The sequence below is a fragment of the Oncorhynchus clarkii genome, chromosome 21 (assembly GCF_045791955.1).
Source record: "Oncorhynchus clarkii lewisi isolate Uvic-CL-2024 chromosome 21, UVic_Ocla_1.0, whole genome shotgun sequence".
Taxonomy (NCBI): Eukaryota; Metazoa; Chordata; class Actinopteri; order Salmoniformes; family Salmonidae; genus Oncorhynchus; species Oncorhynchus clarkii.
Genome location: NC_092167.1, coordinates 22,302,691 through 22,323,138, shown reverse-complemented (window position 1 = coordinate 22,323,138; position 20,448 = coordinate 22,302,691). Strand labels below are relative to the sequence as shown.

Here is a 20,448-nt window from a genome sequence, read left to right as displayed (position 1 = left end):
TGGGTAAATAAAGGTGAAATAAAACAAATAAATAAACATAGCAAGGTGGAGCCAAGTCTAGACACCAACCATACTCCATTCCTTACTCGTGATAAAAGTTGGCTGGGGTTCAGGGATTTAGTTGTGTGTGGGAGCTATCAAATCGAATTTTATTTGTCACATGCTCGGAATACAACAGGTGAAATGCTTACTTACTACAAGCCCTTAACCAATGCAGTTTTAAGAAAAATACGTGTTAAGTAAAAAATAAGAAATAAAAGTAACAAATAATTACAGAGCAGCAGTAAAATAACAATAGCGAGGCTATATACAGGGGGCACCGGTACAGGGTCAATGTGCTGGGGCACCGATCATTCGAGGAAATTGAGGTAATATGTACATGTAGGTAAAGTTAAAGTGACTATGCATAGATAATAAATAGAGAATAGCAGCAGCATAAAAGTGTGGGGGGGGGGCAATGCAAATAGTCTAGGTAGCCATTTGATTAGCTGTTCAGGAGTGTTATGGCTTGGGGGTAGAAGCTGTTGAGAAGCCTTTTGGATCTATACTTGCCGCTCCGGTACTGCTTGCCATGCAGTAGCAGAGAGACCAGTCTATGACAAGGGTGGCTGGAGTCTTTGGCAATTTTTAGGGCCTTCCTCTGACACCGCCTGGTATATAAGTCCTGGATGGCAGGAAGCTTGGCCCCAGTGATTTACTGGGCCATACGCATTACCCTCTGTAGTGCCTTTTGGTTGGAGGCCGAGCAATTGCCATACCAGGCAGTGATGCAACCAGTCAGGATGCTCTCGATGGTGCAGCTGTACAACTTTTTGAGGATCTGAGGACCAATGCCAAATCTTTTTCAGTCTCCTGAGGGGGAATAGGTTTTGTTGTGCCCTCTTCACGACTGTCTTGGTGTGCTTGGACCATGATAGTTTGTTTGTGATGTGGACACCAAGGAATTTAAAGCTCTCATCATTGTCGGTGATCAGGCCTACCACTGTTGTGTCATCAGCAAACTTAATGATTGTGTTGGAGTTGAGTCTGGCTATGCCGTCATGAGTGAACAGGGAGTACAGGAGGGGACTGAGCACGCACCACTGAGGGGTCCCTGTGTTGAGGATCAGCGTGCGGATGTGTAGTTACCTACCCTTACCACCTGGGGGGCGGCCCGTCAGGAAGTCCAGGATCCAGTTGCAGAGGGGCGTGTTTAGTCCCAGGGTCCTTAGCTGAGTGATAAGCTTTGAGGGCACTATGGTGTTGAACTCTGAGCTGTAGTCAATGAAGAGCATTCTCACATAGGTGTTCCTTTTGTCCAGTTGGGAAAGGGCAGTGTGGAGTGCAATAGAGATTGCATCATCTATGGATCTGTTGGAGCGGTATGCAAATTGGAGTGGATCTAGGGTTTCTGGAATAATGGTGTTGATGTTGGCCATGGCCAGCCTTTCGAAGTACTTCTTGGCTACAGGTGTAAGTGCTACGTGTTGGTAGTCATTTAGGCAGGTTACCTTAGTGTTCTTGGGCACAGGGACTATGGTGGTCTGCTTGAAACATGTTGGTATTACAGACTCAGACAGGGAGAGGTTGAAAATGTCAGTGAAGACACTTGTCGGTTGGTCAGCGCATGCTCAGAGTACACATCCTGGTAATCCATCTGGCCCTGCGGTCTTGTGAATGTTTAAAGGTCTTACCCACATCGGCTACGGAGAGCGTGATCACATAGTCATCCGGAACAGAAGATGCTCTCATGCATGTTTCAGTGTTACGACGCAAGCATAGAAGTAATTTAGCTTGTCTGGTAGGCTCACTGGGCAGCTCGCGGCTGTGCTGCCATTTGTAGTCTGTAATAGTTTGCAAGCCCTGCCACATCCGACAAGCATCGGAGCCGGTGTAGTACGATTCGATCTTAGTCCTGTATCGATGCTTTGCCTGTTTGATGGTTCATAAGAGGGCATAGCGAGATTTCTTATAATCTTCCGGGTTAGCAGCTCTACCCTTTAGCTCTGTGCGGATGTTGCCTGTAACCTATGGCTTCTGGTTGGGGTATGTACGTACAGTCCCCTGTGGGGACGATGTCATCGATGCACTTATTGATAAATCCAGTGACTGATGTGGTGTACTTCTCAATGCCATCGGAAAAATCCCGGAACATATTTCAGTCTGTGCTAGCAAAACTGTCCTGTAGCTTAGCATCTGCTTCATGTGACCACTTTTTTATTGACCAAGTAACGGCTGCTTCCTGCTTTAATTGTTGCTTGTAAGAAGGAATCAGGAGGATAGAATTCTGGTCAGATTTGCCAAATGGAGGGCGAGGGAGAGCTTTGTATGCGTCTCTGTGTGTGGAGTAAAGGTGGTCTAGAATTTTTTCCCTCTGGTTGCACATTTAACATGCTGGTAGAAATGAGGTAAAATGGATTTAAGCCCCCGGCCACTAGGAGTGTCGCATCTGGATGAGCGTTTTCCAGTTTGCTTATGGCCGTACACAGCTCATTGAGTGCGGTCTTAGTGCCAGCATTGGTTTGTGGTGGTAAATAGACAGCTACGACGAATATAGATGAAAACTCTCTTGGTAAATAGTGTGGTCTACAGCTTATCATGAGATACTCTACCACAGGCGAACAAAACCTTGAGACTTCCTTAGATATCATGCACCAGCTGTTGTTTACAAATATACATAGACCGCCACCCCTTGTCTTAACAGAGTCTACTGTTCTATCCTGCCGATACAGTGTATAACCCGCCAGCTATATGTTATTCATGTCGTCGTTTAGTCACGAAACATAAGTTATCACAGTTTTTAATGTCCTGTTGTAGGATATACATGCTTGGAGTTAGTCTATTTTATTATCCAATTATTGTAGCTTGGCTAATATGACCGATGGTAATGGCAAATGACCCACTCGCCTCAGGAACCTCACAAGGTACCCCGACCTTCGTCCTCGATATCTCTGTCTCTTTCTCCTGCAAATGATGGGGATGAGGGCCTTGTCGGGTGTCTGGAGTAAATCCCTCTCGTCCGACACGTTAAAAAGTAATTGCTGTCCTGATTTCTAGAAGCTCCCTTCGGTCATAAGAGACCGTGGCAGAAACATTATGTACAAAATAAGTTACAAATAACACGAAAAAACACCCACAATAGCCCTATTGGTTAGGAGACTGTATGAGGGCAGCCATTCTCTCCAGTGCCATTCACTGTAGTTAGTGGACAGACCAGAGAGAAGATGGTAGGAGGTAGGTAGGAGAGTGGGATGAGAAGAATATCACTTGTCTTTTTTAGTGAACAATTATAGATGACAGGACTGAAATGTTGGTCTTTTAATAGCTTAGCCCAACAAAGGGACCAGTTCTTAATTGAAGATAATTCCTTATGCTTCTTTGATACTTTAAACCACGTTGTAAGTGTTTGAAAGCTCTGACTGTAGACCTCCAAAGCTGATTTGCCTTTATAACATACTGTCAGGTTGTTAATTGCTTCTAAAATGAGAACATTAAGCATTTTGTGAACTTGTCTTGAGGAGAGAGGAGAGATTTGGTAGAATTAACACACTTACCACCACACATAACTAATCACTGTGTTTTGATTGGTCTATTTTCAAACCATTTAAAGAACCATGCCCAGAGAACATAGCAGAACCAAACCTTTCAGACCTAGAAACCACCACTGGTGAGGGAACATGTGAGTAGCAGGTACACACTTAGGTACATAATCACACACAGGTACACACAGCAGGTAGACATTCACTTATGGACCAGCCAAAGCACTGAACAGAGCGGGGTGTCGACCACAGTAAATCACCAGTGTTGTTTGCTTCTCTCACTTGTTGAAGAAGAAAGCTTTTGCTTGACAGAGCAATAAAGAGAGAGAGAGAGAGAGAGAGAGAGAGAGGTACACTCATGTAGTCACTCAGCAGTTTATTAAGTCTGGTACAGCGCAGTGAGATACAACTGCCATTAGACGGAAAGCGTTTTAGAAGGGTAACCTTGGTAACTGCAACTGCTCTCAGGATAACAAGAACCTTTACAGTGTTAGAGCTCCCATGAGCCTCAGTATGGGTGTGAGACCAGACAAACAGGCATCCATTGACAGTCCTTACACACATGCACACACGCTCATAAGAGCACACACACACGCTCTCTCTCTCGCACACACACTCTTGTAGTGCAACATGAGAGCGCTGCACTAACACAGGATGCTTTTCGTCCTCTGTTACTATGTGGACAGCAGTCAAGGATCAGGGACCTCCCTGTTTTTACTGGCCTCAGTACAGTACTCACTACCATGTTCAGAGACTGCCACACAGTGGTCACCTGGGGTATTACAGATAGTACAGCACCCACAGAGTTCGAGCTAAACAGCATGCACTTACAAACATATTAACATACAGATAGAACACCATATCTATTACATAGGTAAATTGTGTGAAATCACACCGCAAAGCATAATTGTGAGCACAAAGAGTTGTTGTTATTGATATCATCATCATCATCATCACAGATAATTAATTATACTTTCTCACCTAAATCAGGTCTCACTGGGCACACACTGGTTGAATCCAATGTTATTTCAACTAAATTACATGGAATAGATGTTGAATTGATGTTTGTGCCCAGTAGGGTGCGATAGAGTAAGACTCTTCAACAGCAGTGTGATTTATACATTTAATTACTTGTGAATCAAGTACATAGAAAAATATTGTAAAATATGATTTAGTCTTATATTCAAGTAAACCCATACACAGTTCACCATTTTCAACAGTTTCTTCTAAATCAAAAGGAGATGATGGTAATTGCACAGGACGTCAGACTTATTGTCGTTATTATCACACATCAAATGTCTAGACTTTGTTGTTTCCACCATCTTAGCTTCACAGCAAGCACCAGTCTGTCCAACTAAACAGACCACTTAAAGTGATGCTAGAGGCTTCAAAATACCTCATAACCACTTTCTCCTTTGCATCCTAGTGTTTCCTCTGCTCCCTGCAGGATGTTCAGTATCCTACATCCCAAATTACACCCTATTCCTACTTTTGACCAGGGAACATAGCGTAGTGCACTTTGTAGCCAGGGAATAGGGTGCTATTTGGGCCGTTACTTTAGCCTCAGCCCCCTTTGGCTCTCTACAGCTCCAGTCAGCAGCTTAAGTAAAGTAAAGGGCCTGATCTTCCATCACCTGCTGTTCAGAACATCTCCTTCTCTTCTCTCTCTCCTCCTCCAGCACAGTGTCTGCCTGTCTGCTACAACCCTCTGAATGGGGTAAAATAATCCTTTTAAAGCCAGTAAACAAAGTGACCTTAACACAACTCTTTTTGAAATTGCCATAACCAGTGGTGTAAAGTACTTAAGGAAAATACTACTGTACTTTACTATTTATATATATTTTTTAAAACTACTGTACTTTACTATTTATATATATTTTTAAAACTTTTACTTCACTACATTCCTAAAGAAAATGATGTACTTTTTGCTCCATACAATTTTCCCTGACACCCAAAAGTACTCGTTACATTTTGAATGCTTAACAGGACAAAAAATGGTCCAATCCGCACACTTATCAAGAGAACTGGTCATCCAGTCACTGGCGGACTCACTAAAAACAAATGCTTTGATTTTAAATGATGTCTGAGTGTTGGAGTGTGACCCTGGCTATCCGTAAATAAAAAAGGAAAAAAGGAAATTGTGTCGTCTGGTTTATTTAACATAAGGAATTTTAAATTATTCGTATTTTCACTTTTACTTTTGATACTTAAGTACATTTTAGCAACTAAATTTACTTTGATATTTAAGTATATTTAAAAACAAATACTTTTAGACTTTTACTCAAGTAGTTTTTAATGTGTGACTTTCACTTTCACTTGAGTCATTTTTATTAAGGTAACTTTACTTTTACTCAAGTATGAGAATTGAGTACTTTTTCCTACCATTGGCCATAACTAAACGCAGTGGTCCACAAATGGTGGGTCGAGAATCAACATGGGTTGGTGAAAATGGAAAGGTCTTGGTGGGCCACTGCACAAAAAGGTTTGGTAACCATTGGAGGATAAGGAGAGAATATTTGACATGGGGAAGGGGAGAGTGGAGAGAGTAGAGAAGTGAAGAGAGGCTTGAGGTTTTAGAGAGAACATCAGCTCAGTGTCACACCTTGATCTGTTTCACCTGTCTTGTGATTGTATCCATCCCCCACCAGGTGTCTCCCATTATCTTTTGTATTTATACCTGCGTTTTCTGTTTGTCTGTTGCCAGTTCGTCTTGTCTCATCAAGTCCTACCAGCATGTTCCTGTATTTCCTGTGCTCTAGTTTTTGCTTTTCCTCGTCTTCCCAGTTCTGACCTTTCTGCCTGTCCTGATCCTGCTTGCCGTCCTGTACCTGCCTGACTCTGATTACGACTCTTTGCCTGCCTTGACCTACCGATTGCCTGCCCCTTGTACTGTAATAAACTCATATCTCTCCAGACTTGGAAGTGCCTTGGCTACAGCTCTCTACCACCTCCATACAGCATTAAAATATCCCTAATTAGCATAACCTAACTGGGGAGCATGTCCACATTTACAGCAAATACATTCCTTTAGTATCTTAGCTACCGCTACCGTCCGAAACACCACGTATGATTAGCCAGCGCTGTGTGCATCACACAGAAGCGTATGCCACAAAGGTAATTTAATCTGCCAGTGTAGTGTGGACAGTGGTTACATCCCAAATGGCACCCTAGTCACTACAAAGTAGTGTACTATGTAGGGGATCAGGTGCCATTTGGGACCTGGATGAGAAGGAAATTAAAGAGTGATTGTAGGAAGGCAATGTCATCAGGCTTTATTATGATAAGAGAGGGGTATTAAAGGAGAGTTAGATTGGATTTACCGCTCACAGTTTGGTGAACCACGCTTACACGATAAGGAACCTTGCCTGAGACCTGACGTCTTGTGTTAGGCCTATATAAATCACTAGGCGCTATGGTAAAATCTACATCTGCATGGTCTGCATGTTTGCAGGCCATTGAGCAGCAGACCCGTGGTGGGAAATGCACTGAAGTGCTTAATACCAAACTATCTGTCCATTATTAGTCAGTGTTATGCAGGGAGGGGATGGGTGGGAAGCTGGGAATCTCACATAGTTTAGTTCATGTTGGTAGGCTAAGGCCTACATTCAATCAGATCAAGCATTAACAGGTAAAAGCCGATACCTGCATAGCTGATGTTTTGGTGGTGTGGGAGGAGTAAGTGCATTGGAGCTGTCAAATCGGTGAGCAGCTGCTCTTGTGATCATTGTCAAGCCGCACCTGTCCCGACAAGTTAGAAGTTCAGAACGGGAAAGTGTAGGCTATATCGAAATAATCACACTCAAATTGAAAATCATTGAACTAAATAATGAGGATTTCTATCAGCCTAATCGAGGTGTAGATAACATCTCACATGTCAGTGTTCCAAATTGTAAAATCAAATCAAATTGTATTTGTCACATGCCTCATCAAAAACAGGTGTAGACTAACAGTGAATTGTTTACTTACAGGCCCTTCCCTACAATGCAGAGGGAAAGAAAATAGAGAAATAATAGAAAAGGAATAACAAAAGGAATAATAAATACACAATGAGTCACTAACTTAGTTGTATACACGGGGTACCAGTACCAAGTCGATGTGCAGGGGTACAAGGTAGTTGAGGCAGACATGTATTGTACATATAACTACAGTGACTTGGAAACAGGATGGATAATTAACAGTAGCAGCAGCATATGTTATGAATCAGAAAAGTTAGTGTAAAAGGCTCAATGCAGAGAGTCCAGGTAGCTATTTGGTTAACTATTTAACAAACTACTTAGCAGTCTTGCACTTGAGTTGGAAGCTGTTCAGGGTCCTGCTGGTTCCATAGTTGGTGCATAGGTACCATTTGCTGTGCGGTAGCAGAGAGAACAGTCCTTTTGAGGACAGACCTTTTGAGGATCTGAGGGCCCATGCAAAATCTTTTCAGCATCCTAGGCGGGAGGAGGCGTTGTCGTGCCGTCTTCACGACTGCATTGGTGTGTGTGGACCATGATAGATCCTTAGTGATGTGGACACCGAGGAAGTTGAAGATCTCGACCTGCTCCACCACAATGTAGAAAATAGTACACATTTTTGACTGGTACTAATATATATATATATATATATATATATATATATATATATATATATATATATATATATATATATATATATATATATGGTGTCTACATCACTAAGGATCACCACATCACTAAGGATGTATCATGGTCCACACACACCAATATACTGTAAACATACAGTTGAAGTCAGAAGTCTACATACACTTAGGTTGGAGTCATTAAAATTTGTTTTCAACCACTCCACAATTTCTCATTAACAAACTATAGTCTGGCAAGTCGGTTAGGACATCTACTTTGTTCATGCACAAGTAATTTTTCCAACAATTGTTTAAAGACAGATTATTTAACTTATAATTCACTGTATCACAATTCCAGTGGGTAGAAGTTTACATACAGTAAGTTGACTGTGCCTTTAAACAGCTTGAAAAATTCCAGAAAATGATGTCATAGAAGCTTCTGATAGGCTAATTGACATCATTTGAGTCAATTGGAGGTGTACCTGTGGATGTATTTCAAGGCCTACCTTCAAACTCAGTGCCTATTTAATTGACATCATGGGAAAATCAAAAGAAACCAGCCAAAAATTGTAGACCTCCACAAGTCTGGTTCATCCTTGGGTCCAATTTCCAAATGCCTGAAGGTACCATGTTCATCTGTACAAACAATAGTATGCATATATAAACACCAGGGGACCACGAAGCCGTCATACCGCTCAGGAAGGAGACGCTTTCTGTCTCCTCAAGATGAACATTCTTTGGTGCGAAAAGTGCAAATGAATCCCAGAACAACAGCAAAGGACTGTGTGAAAATGCTGGAGGAAACAGGTACAAAAGTAACTAAATCCACAGTAAAACGAGTCCTATAATCGACATAACCTGAAAGGCCGCTCAGCAAGAAAGAAGCCACTGCTCCAAAATCGCCATAAAAAAAGCCAGACTACTGTTTGCAACTGCACATGGGGACAAAGGTTGTACTTTTTGGAGAAATGTCCTCATGTTTGATGAAACAATAATAGAACTGTTTGGCCATAATGACCATCGTTATGTTTGGAGGAAAAAGGGGGAGGCTTGTAAGCCGAAGAACACCATCCCAACCTTAAAGTACGGGGGTGGCAGCATCATGTTGTGGGGGTGCTTTGCTGCAGGAGGGACTGGTGCACTTCACAAAATATATGGCATCATGAGGCAGGACAATTATGTGGATATATTGAAGCAACATCTCAAGACATCAGTCAGGAAGTTAAAGCTTGTGGGCAGAACTGAAAAAGCGTGTGCGAGCAAGGAGAACGACAAACCTGACTCAGTAACTCCAGCTCTGTCAGGAGGAATGGGCCAAAATTCAGCCAACATATTGTGGGAAGCTTGTGGAAGGCTACCCGAAACGTTTGACCCAAGTTAAACAATTTAAAGGCAATGCCACCAAATACTTATTGAGTGTATGTAAATGTGATGAAAGAAATAAAAGCTTAAATAAATAATTCTCTATACTATTATTGTGACATTTCACATTCTTAAAATAAAGTGGTGATCCTAACTGACCTGAGGCAGGGAATCTTTACTAGGATTAAATGTCAGGAATTGTGAAAAACGAAGTTTAAATGTATTTGGCTAAGGTGTATGTAAACATCCGACTTCAACTGTATGTATGTATGTATGTATTAATTAATATACAGTGGGGCAAAAAAGTATTTAGTCAGCCACCAATTGTGCAAGTTCTCCCACTTAAAAAGATGAGAGAGGCCATTAATTTTCATGATAGGTACACTTCAGCTATGACAGACAAAATGAGGAAAACAAATCCAGAAAATCACATTGTAGCATTTTTCATGAATTTATTTGCAAATTATGGTGGAAAATAAGTATTTGGTCAATAACAAAAGTTTATCTCAATACTTTGTTATATACCCTTTGTTGGCAAACGTTTTCTGTAAGTCTTCACAAGGTTTTCACACACTGTTGCTGGTATTTTGGCCCATTCCTCCATGCAGATCTCCTCTAGATAGTAGGTAGGCTTTGTTACTTTGGTCCCAGCTCTCTGCAGGTCATTCACTAGGTCCCCCCGTGTGGTTCTGGGATTTTTGCTCACAGTTCTTGTAATCATTTTGACCCCACGGGATCAAGGGAGATTATCAGTGGTCTTGTATGTCTTCCATTTCCTAATAATTGCTCCCACAGTTGATTTCTTCAAACCAAGCTGCTTACCTATTGCAGATTCAGTCTTCCCAACCTGGTGCAGGTCTACAATTTTGTTTCTGGTGTCCTTTGACAGCTCTTTGGTCTTGGCCATAGTGGAGTTTGGAGTGTGACTGTTTGAGGTTATGGACAAGTGTCTTTTATACTGATAACAAGTTCAAACAGGTGCCATTAAGAGGAAAGTAATCTCAAAGTAACGGAATGTAATCAGATTATATTACTAAATTTGGGTAATCCAAAAGTTACATTACTGATAACCATTTTGGACAGGTAACTAGTAACTGTAACAGATTACATTTAGAAAGTAACATACCCAACCCTAGTCATCAGTGATCAGGCCTACCACCGTCGTGTCGTCAGCAAACTTAATGATGGTGTTTGAGTCATGCGCGGCCACGCGGTTGTGGGTGAACAGGGAGTACAGTAAGGGACTGAGCATGCACCCCTGAGGGCCCCCCATGTTGAGTATCATCGTGGTAGATGTGTCGGTGCCTACCCTCACCACCTGGGAAAGGCGCGTCAGGATGTCCAGAATCCAGTTGCAGAGGGAGGTGTTCAGTCCCAGGGTCCTTAGTTAGTGATGAATTTGGTGGGAACTATGGTGTTGAACACTGAGATGTAGTCAATTAACAGCATTCTCACATAGGTGTTCCTCTTGTCCAAGTTGGAGAGGCCAGCGTGGAGTGCAATAGAGATTGTGTCATCTGTGGATCTGTAGGGGTGGTATGCAAATTTGAGTGGGTCCTGGGTGTCTGGGATGAGGGTGTTGATGTGATCCATGACCAGCCTTTAAAGAATTTAATGGCTAATTAGGAAGATTGTTATGGGGAGATAGTAATTTAGACAGGTTACCTTGGCGTTCTTGGGCACAGGGACTATGGTGGTCCACTTGAAACATGAAGTTATTACAGACTGGGTCAGGGAAAGGTTGAAAATGTCAGTGAAAACTCTTGCCAGCTGGTCACCGCATGCTCTGATTACACATCCTGGTAATCCGTCTGGCCCTGTGGCCTTGTGAATGTTAACCTGTTTAAAAGGTCTTACTTACATCGGCTATGGAGAGTGGGATCACACAGTCATCCGGAACAGCTAGTGCTATAATGCATGGTTCAGTGTTGCTTGCCTCAAACTGAGCATAGAAGGAATTTAGCTTGTCTGGTAGGCTCACGTCACTGGGCATTTAGCGGCTGGGTTTCCCTTTGTAATCGCTTCTAATTTGCAAGCCCTGCCACATCCGTTGAACGTCAAAGCCGGCGTAGTAGGATTTGATTTTAGTCCTGTATTGAAGTTGCCTGTTTGATGGCTCGTCAGAGGTCGTAGTGGGAGCTACCGGATTAGTCTCCCACTCCTTGAAAGCGGCAGCTCTAGCTTTGTCGCAGTGCGGATGTTGCCTGTAATCAATGGCTTCTGGTTGGGATATGTACCGTATGTACAGTGACTGTGGGGATGACATTATCAAACTTATTAATGAAGCCGGTGACTGATGTGGTAAACTCCTCAATGCCATCGGATGGGTCCCAAAACATATTCCAGTCTTTGTTAGCGAAACAGTCCTGTGATTTAGCATCCGCTACATCGGACCACTTCCATATTAAGCGCGTCACTGGTACTTCCTGTTTGATGTTTTACCTGTAAGCAATAATCAGGAGGATAAAGTTATGGTCAGATTTTCAAAAAGGAGAGTGAGGGAGAGCTTTGTATGTGTTTCTGTGTGTGGAGTAAAGGTGATCTAGAGTCGTCTCCACTAGCTGCACAGGTGAGATGTTTGCGTATGGCACTACATAGCTTTGTGAGTGCGTCCTTAGTGCCAGCATCTGTTTCTGGGGGTAAATAGACAACTACAAAAAATATAGAGGAAAATTATCTTGGTAAATAGTATGGTCTACAGCTTATCATTAAGTATTTTAACTCAGGCGAGCAGAACCTCAAGCCTTCTTTAATATTAGAGATAGCACTGCAGCTGTTGATAACAAAGAGACACACACCTCCCCCGTCAGCTTACCAAATGCTGCCGTTCAATCCTGCCGATGCATAGAAAAACCAGCTAGATGTACACTTAGTAGACCAAACATTAGGAACACCTTCCGGGAAACTGTTGAGCTTGAAAAACCCAGCAGCGTTGTAGTTCTTGACACAAACCGGTGCACCTGGCACCTCTACTACCATACCCCGCTCAAAGGCACTTCAATCTGTTGTCTTGCCCATTCACCCTCTGCATGGCACACATACACAAGTCTTAAAAATAATTATTTAACCTGTCTTCCTCCCCTTACTCTACATTGATTGAAGTGGATTTAACAAGTGACATCAATAAGGGATCATAGGTTTCACCTGGATTGACCTGGTCAGCCTATGTCATGGAAAGAGCAGGTGTTATTAATGTTCTGTATAATCAGTGTATATTGTCCATGTCCTTGTTCATCCACAACTCAGAGAAACATAGGGTATTATAGTTCTTCAGGTCCCTTAGGTAGGATAGTCTCGAACGGAGCCTGTCCCGTTTGTTTCCCACTGATTGTATGTTCGCCAATAGAACGGAGGGTTGAGGCGGATTATACATTCACCAACGTAGTTTCATTAGGGTGCCCGCGCTGCTGACTCTATGAAGTAGAAATCTTCCTCCAAGTTGAGGTTTGTGATCGCTGTTCTGATGTTTGGAAGCGCTTTTCGGTCATAGGAAACGATGGCGGAAACATTATGCACAAAAAAAGTTATGACCAGAGCAAAAAAACACAAAATAGCATAATTGGTCATGAGCCCGTAAAATGGCGCAAAGCAACCAACAAGGCTGCATGGGACTACTTTTAATGCAACTCCGGGCAGCCAATGGCAATGTCCTCTTTAGGTATAATTGTCGGGAGCCGCTTGTAGATCTGACAGCTCTAATGCCTCATTCACATCACATATGAGCAGTCCGTTGCATTGCATTGCGGCAGATGTCATTCATTTCAGTGGAGACCGTTCGCAACGAACTGGTATCGCAGCACCCCCTTGCCTGTTGAAGGCGCCATTGCGAAATGGATACTTAAAATATTACCAAATGTTGCAATGTCTATATGGACTGAGGTTACTACATGCCGCGCCCACTACACGTCACTACAAGCAGTGCCCACTGCCATTGATGTTGCTAGTGCCGTCTCTGGCCCACACTCCAGCACAGTAGGTGGCGGTAATGCACCAATAACATTGACAATTGCCAAAATCCCCCACTGTTTTCTGAATGATAGCACAGTGAAACTAAAAAAGATTGGTAGCTAGCTGGAGTAAGTTATTTATTTAGTGATCAAGCTAAAGCTGGTAGTTCAGTCGGTGCTCTGCTTATTCAGGCGGTACGAGCTAGCTAAACAGAAGGCTTTGAAGAGCATCTGTGTGACGTCGCGCACCCAAGACGGGTCAACCAATCACCCGACGGGACTCGTGAATATTTATGACGCCGTCCCCAGTCATCCTTTGCCAGGGAATTTTGCGTCCAGTTGCGGAACGAGATTCTGTGAAGGTGACGTAGGTCACAATAAATATGTCACAATGTGTATGGGCATAACAGGGTTCCACTTCTGACACCGCCAAAACAAACACAATGCGGATGTCAGCAAGCAGAGATCTGATAATGTAAACTCCCTAACTCCCTAATACTTCATCACCAAAGCCTCCTCACCCAAATCTCCGTTGTCAAAGTTATCTGACTTCTTATGAATATTTAATATTTGAATATGAAGTTTCCTATCAGAGGATTTAGTGGTTCTCCCTGCATGAAAACCCTTCATTAATTAAGGGGATAATCTCCTGTTGTTTCTCTTTCTCTCGCTCTCTCTCATCCTTAATGTTGGCGTAGAGCCCAAACTGTTAGATGATTGTGGATGGTAATGAGCTGGTGCAGTGTTTACCCGAGACGCATGGTCTGCGACACACGGGGGAGGTGGGAAGAATTGTTTTAATGATGTTGATTTGCCTTATATTTGAGGAGAGGGAGCGTTTTGACTGATCAGCAGATGCTTAAGTTTAAGGGGGGCACACCACAGATGTTTGATCAACGTTGCAGAGAAACACCGCTATTTCCCCCACACATATTTAAAAGGGTCTTGGCCTCTCAGATAAATTCAACAAGTGTACCGGAGAGATAACATTTCTTGGGTTTGTTTTTGTTGTCTCTTCATCAGTAAATTTTCAAGCAACATGTTTTGTGTTTTCTTATTTTTCCCTCCTGAACAACAGTAAACAAAAACGTGCTCACTGTTTGCCAGAGGCAAAGTCCATAGACTATCCATTACGTTACTGCAGACCTTGTGCTCTATTCAATCTGTACCATGGAAGTTCAGCATTACAGCATGATTGTTTACATTTCAATGTTCCCAAGTCAGTGGAGACCGCATACACGTTGGCTCATTCGAAAAAAATCCTTTAAATTTCAATTGTGGAATCTGGAACACTTCGTCGACACAGATCGAATAGAGCCCCTCGTCTCAAATCACTCTAATGACAGAGGATCAATAGCCCTGCCTTTCATAACAGTAAACAACAGTAACGTTAATTGCTTTCTCTGAGGCTCTGAGCATATAATCTGTGTATTGTGGGCAAACACTAGCCAAAATGGAAAACACCGCGAATGAGTCTTGACGGTGGCTTGACCCCAACTAGCCTCCCCTCATTCCGCAGAGTTTGGCAGCTTAGTATGAGCAAGGGGAGGATGGATAATAAAAAGTGACACTGCCACTTGCTGTCACCACATTGCCTTAATTTCTGCTTTTCACCAAGAGAGAGAGAACATTGTGTGTGCGTGTATGCTCCATGACAGTGGAGGGATGTGATTGCTCTAGAGCTCTTTAATACATATACATATATAATATATATAACACACACACACACACAGTTGAAGTCGGACGTTTACATACACTAGCTAGCTAGGTTCATTGTTTACCTACCTAACTAGCTAGCTAAGTCAGAAGTTTACATACACTTAGGTTGGAGTCATTGAAATTCGTTTTTCAACCACTCCACAAATTTCTTGTTCACAAACTATAGTTTTGGCAAGTCAGTTAGGACATCTACTTTGTGCATGACAAGTAATTTTTCCAACAATTTTTTAAAGACAGATTATTTCACTTATAATTCACTGTATCCAAAATCCAGTGGGTCAGAAGTTTACATACACTAAGTTGACTGTGCCTTTAAACAGCTTGGAAAATCATGTCATTGCTTTAGAAGCTTCTGATAGGCTAATTGACATCATTTGGGTCAATTGGAGGTGTACCTGTAGATGTATTTCAAGGCCTACCTTCAAACTCAGTGCCACTTTGCTTGACATCATGGGAAAGTCAAAAGAAATCAGCCAAGACCTCAAAAATAAATTGGAGACCACAAGTCAGGTTCATCCTTGGGAGCAATTTCCAAACGCCTGAAGGTACCACGTTCATCTGTACAAACAATAGTACGCCAGTATAAACACCATGGGACCACGCAGCCGTCATACCGCGCAGGAAGGAGACGTGTTCTGTCTCCTAGAGATGAACGTACTATGGTGCAAAAAGTGCAAATCAATCCCGGAACATCAGCAAAGGACCTTGTGAAGATTCTAGAGGAAACAGGTCCAAAAGTATCTTAATCCACAGTAAAATGATTCCTATATCGACATAACCTGAAAGGCCACTCAGCAAGGAAGAAGCCACTGCTCAAAAACCACCATAAAAAAAGCCACAGTTTGCAACTGCACATGGGTACAAAGATCAAACTTTTTGAGAAATGTCCTCTGGTCTGATGAAACAAAAATACAACTGTTTGGCCATAATAACCATCGTTAGGAGGGAAAAGGGGGAGGCTTGCAAGCCGAAGAACACCATCCCAACCGTGAAGGACGTGGGTGGCAGCATCATGTTGTGGGGGTGCTTTGCTGCAGGAGGGACTGCTGCACTTCACAAAATAGACGGCATCATGAGGATGGAAAAGTATGTAGATATATTGAAGCAACATCAAGACATCAGTCAGGAAGTAAAGCTTGGTCACAAATGGGTCTTCCAAATGGACAATGACCCCAAGCAGACTTCCAAAGTTGTGGAAAAATGCCTTAAGGACAACAAAGTCAAGGTATTGCAGTGGCCATCCCAAAGCCCTGACCTCAATCCTATAGAATATTTGTGGGCAGAACTGAAAAAGCGTGTGCGAGCAAGGAGGCCGACAAACCTGACTCAGTAACACCAGCTCTGTCAGGAGGAATGGGCCAAAATTCACCCAACTTATTGTGGGAAGTTGGTACCTTCAGGCGTTTGGAAATTGCTCCCAAGGATGAACCTGACTTGTGGAGGTCTACAATTTTTTTCCTGATGTCTTTTGATTTTCCCATGTCAAGCATAGAGGCACTGAGTCTGATGGTAGGCCTTGAAATACATCCACAGGTACAACTACATCCACAGGTACAACTCCAATTGACTCCAATTGACTTCTAAAGCCATGACATTTTCTGGAATTTTTCAAGCTGTTTAAAGTCAACTTAGTGCATGTAAACTTCTGACCCACTGGAATTGTGATAGTGAGTTATAAGTGAAATAAGTAATTTGTTCAGCAATTGTTTGTGTCATGCACTAAGTAGATATCCTAACCGACTTGCCAAAACTATAGTTTGTTATCAAGATATTTGTGGAGTGGTTGAAAAATGAGTTTTAAATGACTCCAACCTAAAGTGTACGTAAACTTCCGACTTCAACGGTGTGTGTGTGTGTGTGTGTGTGTGTATAAATATATTTATATAAAACACACACGCTGAATTGTGTATACAACCAGGCAGGCTCTAAAAGGTTTTGGGAGTTCTTCACCTTATGCCACTGCCCTCTAGTGTCTAAAGGGTCATTATCAGCCTCCATCCATCTGTCCTGCAGTGACATCAAGTTGCCGAATGTGGGAATTGCAGTCAGCACTCGACCACACCATCTCCTACTACAGTACCTTCGTGTTAATTTGGAATGTCTAACATTATTCTTATAATTATCTATAGGTGTACTACAAAGGGTAACAATACAGAAGGGCAAATACTTAATTCATTGTATTTAAATTAAAAAAATGGACACCACATATTTTACAATGGACATTGTTCTCTTTAAAAATCAATAGATTACGTTATTGTCTACAAATTCCTCTTTTGTCATTTTAGTCCTCGGACCCACAGATGACAAATAATTACCCACAACTGACAGATGATTACAGTATATTGAACTTTGCAGTGATATACTGTAGGGAATATCATGAAAGAAATTGACTAATGTTTACATTTGCGTTACAACTAATACTTGGTTAACACAACGAGAGCCACAGAAGTGGAAACCAATAGAAACCAGTGGACAGAAGCTCTCGGAGTCGCCATGACGACCTCTGCTGTCTGTAAGGAAGGCCTGTGAGTGATCCAAAAAGCTAAAAGATGATGATTTTAGCATGTACTGCACGCCACTACCATTATAACGATCACTGACAGTTGTTTTTGCAGCGTGATTGACGTACAATATAATCTGACTAGAATGTTCTCTGATGTCACCGTCTATCTACTTTTAGCCTGGTCCCAGATCTGTTACTATATGCTTGATCCAACTCCTGACTTTCATTACCACGCTATGCAGTACATGTGTAGTATTTGCCATGACAACAAACTCAACAGAAGAGCTAAACTTTAGCTTTAGCTATTAAAGCATTATAAAACAGATCAGAGATCAGGCTTACGTTTGCTGTTGGGATGAAGGTGCGCAGCAGAGGTTGTCCTGAGACCAGTCTGAGCAGATTTAAAAGCTGACAGTGATTCAAACGCAAAAGGAAGATATCTGTCCAGTCTTCATGACTCCACCTGTGGCTAGGAGCTCAAACCGACATTCCAAACAAAAGAAAAACAAATCAATAAAGGTTTTTAACCCAACCTTCAGTAAACATCAGTGTAGGCAGAGTATGGCGGGCAGTAAAAGAAAGAAAGAAAAATTACATTTTGGCAGCAAAAAAAATGTAACTAAGCGTTTACAGCAGTAACGCAATACATTCAGTGTGCTTCTTTTAGGACAGACCCTGATTGCAGATTTCACAGTTAGTTGTTACTAATAGACTAAGAAAGGTTCCAGGTAAGCATTAAGACTACAGTAAAGTACAGTCAGACAATCATTCAAAATCAACACACCAACAGCATGAGTTCCTTAGACAATAGACCATCTCCAGAAATGAAATTTCATATCCAGTCGTAACACAACTGGAGATTGGGTTTTGTAAGACAATAACTGACTAAGTTTATATGGGCTTGTTAACAGTGTGGGAAGATTAATGCGTTTTAGGGGACTAGCTTGTTGTGCGGAGGCAAAAAAGGATCTGAGAGCATGGTATAACCTCCCCTCTCATTTGCAGTAAACGATAAACGAGAAATATTTACCCACAATAACTCTTCCAGCCATCTTACAAAACACAGAAAGTGTGCACATCCACTTGGTTTGGCATTCGTTACAATTCTACATATCAAACCTATCTGAGAAATAAAAGACCAGCTTTTAATCTAGAATGGTGACAAAGTGACATTAAAATATTCCTTTCAAACTTCTACTTCCTCCTGCTGTCAATTAATACTACAGAACTAGGCCAGTTGACTGACTCGATTTTGCATTGAAATACTGAGATAAGTCATCCAGGAGTTAACTAGTTACTAGTCAAGTTAAATTACTTCTTAACTTGGTTAACAGGACAGCACATTGTACACATCTGACCACTCCAGTGTTAATACTACAGGTTGGTATTACCGTAGGACTACTATAGTACTACTATACCATAACATGTCACTAAAGACTGAAGTAAACACAGGTTTTGGGCCTTAGTATGTTTATGTGACCTACAGTATGCACCTTAAGAATGTGTTAGCCTACGAGGCTAAAGCCAAGGCATTAACTCATCTTTAGGTCTTAGGCCTCGGGGTTACTCAGCACACAAGTTTAGTTCACTGAACCAGTTATGTTACATTTAAACCATGTACCTTCAGTTTAGACACAGTATTCAGGGTTTAGGTCTGTTATGACTCTCTCTAACAGCGAGTGTGCTTTAGTTTTATAACACAATCCACAGATCCAGGACATAATTTAACAAAGTCCAGATCCTCATCATTCCATTGGCTATTACAAAAATAAGCAGAATTCAAAAAGAAAGGCATTTGAAAACATTTCACAATGAACATCATCGCCAAGGTCCCCACTACTGTACGTGACACAGTACAGTTCAGTAGTGAGTGTTGAAAGTATAACACATACCACACGTCATATGCAAAAAGACACCTGAAAGCAAACGGTTTGTTGCGGAAACGTGCGTGTCTCCACAGAAAATCCACAGCAACGATGTAAACTAATGGAAAAAGGCTTCGTGTCATGTTGAACGTTGTTCAGATGTTGGCTCGACTTTCTCACAGCTTTCTGTTTTCTACACAAACATCTAGCTACCGTACGGCATACTGTCCGTACGGTTCCGTGCAAGACCAGCAGTAACAGTTACACGGACTCAGACTTTGCGAGAAAGACAGAAAGAAGACAGGTGAGTAGAGACGCACGCTGTCTGGGCAGGCACACACACACACACACACACACACACACACACACACACACACACACACACACACACACACACACACACACACACAACACACACAACACACACACCTCTGAAGCGAATTAAAGCTGTCAGTCAGGCAAGCAGGCAGGAGAGCCAGCTCCTTCTCCTATGATGAGATGTGTGTTAAAAATGCCCCCCCCCCCCCCATCCCCTCTTCTTCATCCCCCTCATCCACGGTCCGACATAGAAAGAGTGCAGGAATGTGTGCACCATCCCTATTGGACTACAAGTCCTACTTCCAGACAGACGCGTGCACAGACACCTCTCAGTCATAAAAGAGAAGATTGTCCAGTCACTGTAAATAAGAGAGGGCGGAGAAGAGGTGTGTGTCCTGTCACTTTCCTCCAATTGTCTTTCCTCCAGCCAGGGAGGGTTCAGGGGAAGGTGGCCCAGCCCTGACCCCAGCCTAGCCCTCTGTCCATGGGGATGGCAGGGCTACAGCTCAGGGCTGCCCGAGGGTGGCCTGGAGGTGGTAATGATCTTCATATACTGGGTGAAGATCGCCTCGAAGGCCTCGTCTCGATGGATCATGGCACCAAACACCAGAGGCTGAGGAGGAGACAAAGAAATCCACAA

At 42.4% G+C, this 20,448-nt stretch overlaps 1 protein-coding gene across 3 annotated transcripts in view; it reads right to left on the bottom strand.

The window, feature by feature from the left end:
- Window positions 1-17,282: 17,282 nt before the first annotated feature.
- Window positions 17,283-20,448, bottom strand: part of LOC139378764 (GRAM domain-containing protein 4-like) — a 77,302-nt gene continuing 74,136 nt past the window's right edge. For all 3 annotated transcript variants that reach the window (XM_071121248.1, XM_071121249.1, XM_071121250.1), the window contains one exon: window positions 17,283-20,421. In XM_071121248.1, coding sequence (XP_070977349.1) covers window positions 20,308-20,421 — 114 coding nt within the window. In that variant the 3' untranslated portion in view covers window positions 17,283-20,307. The remainder of the gene's footprint in view (window positions 20,422-20,448) is intronic.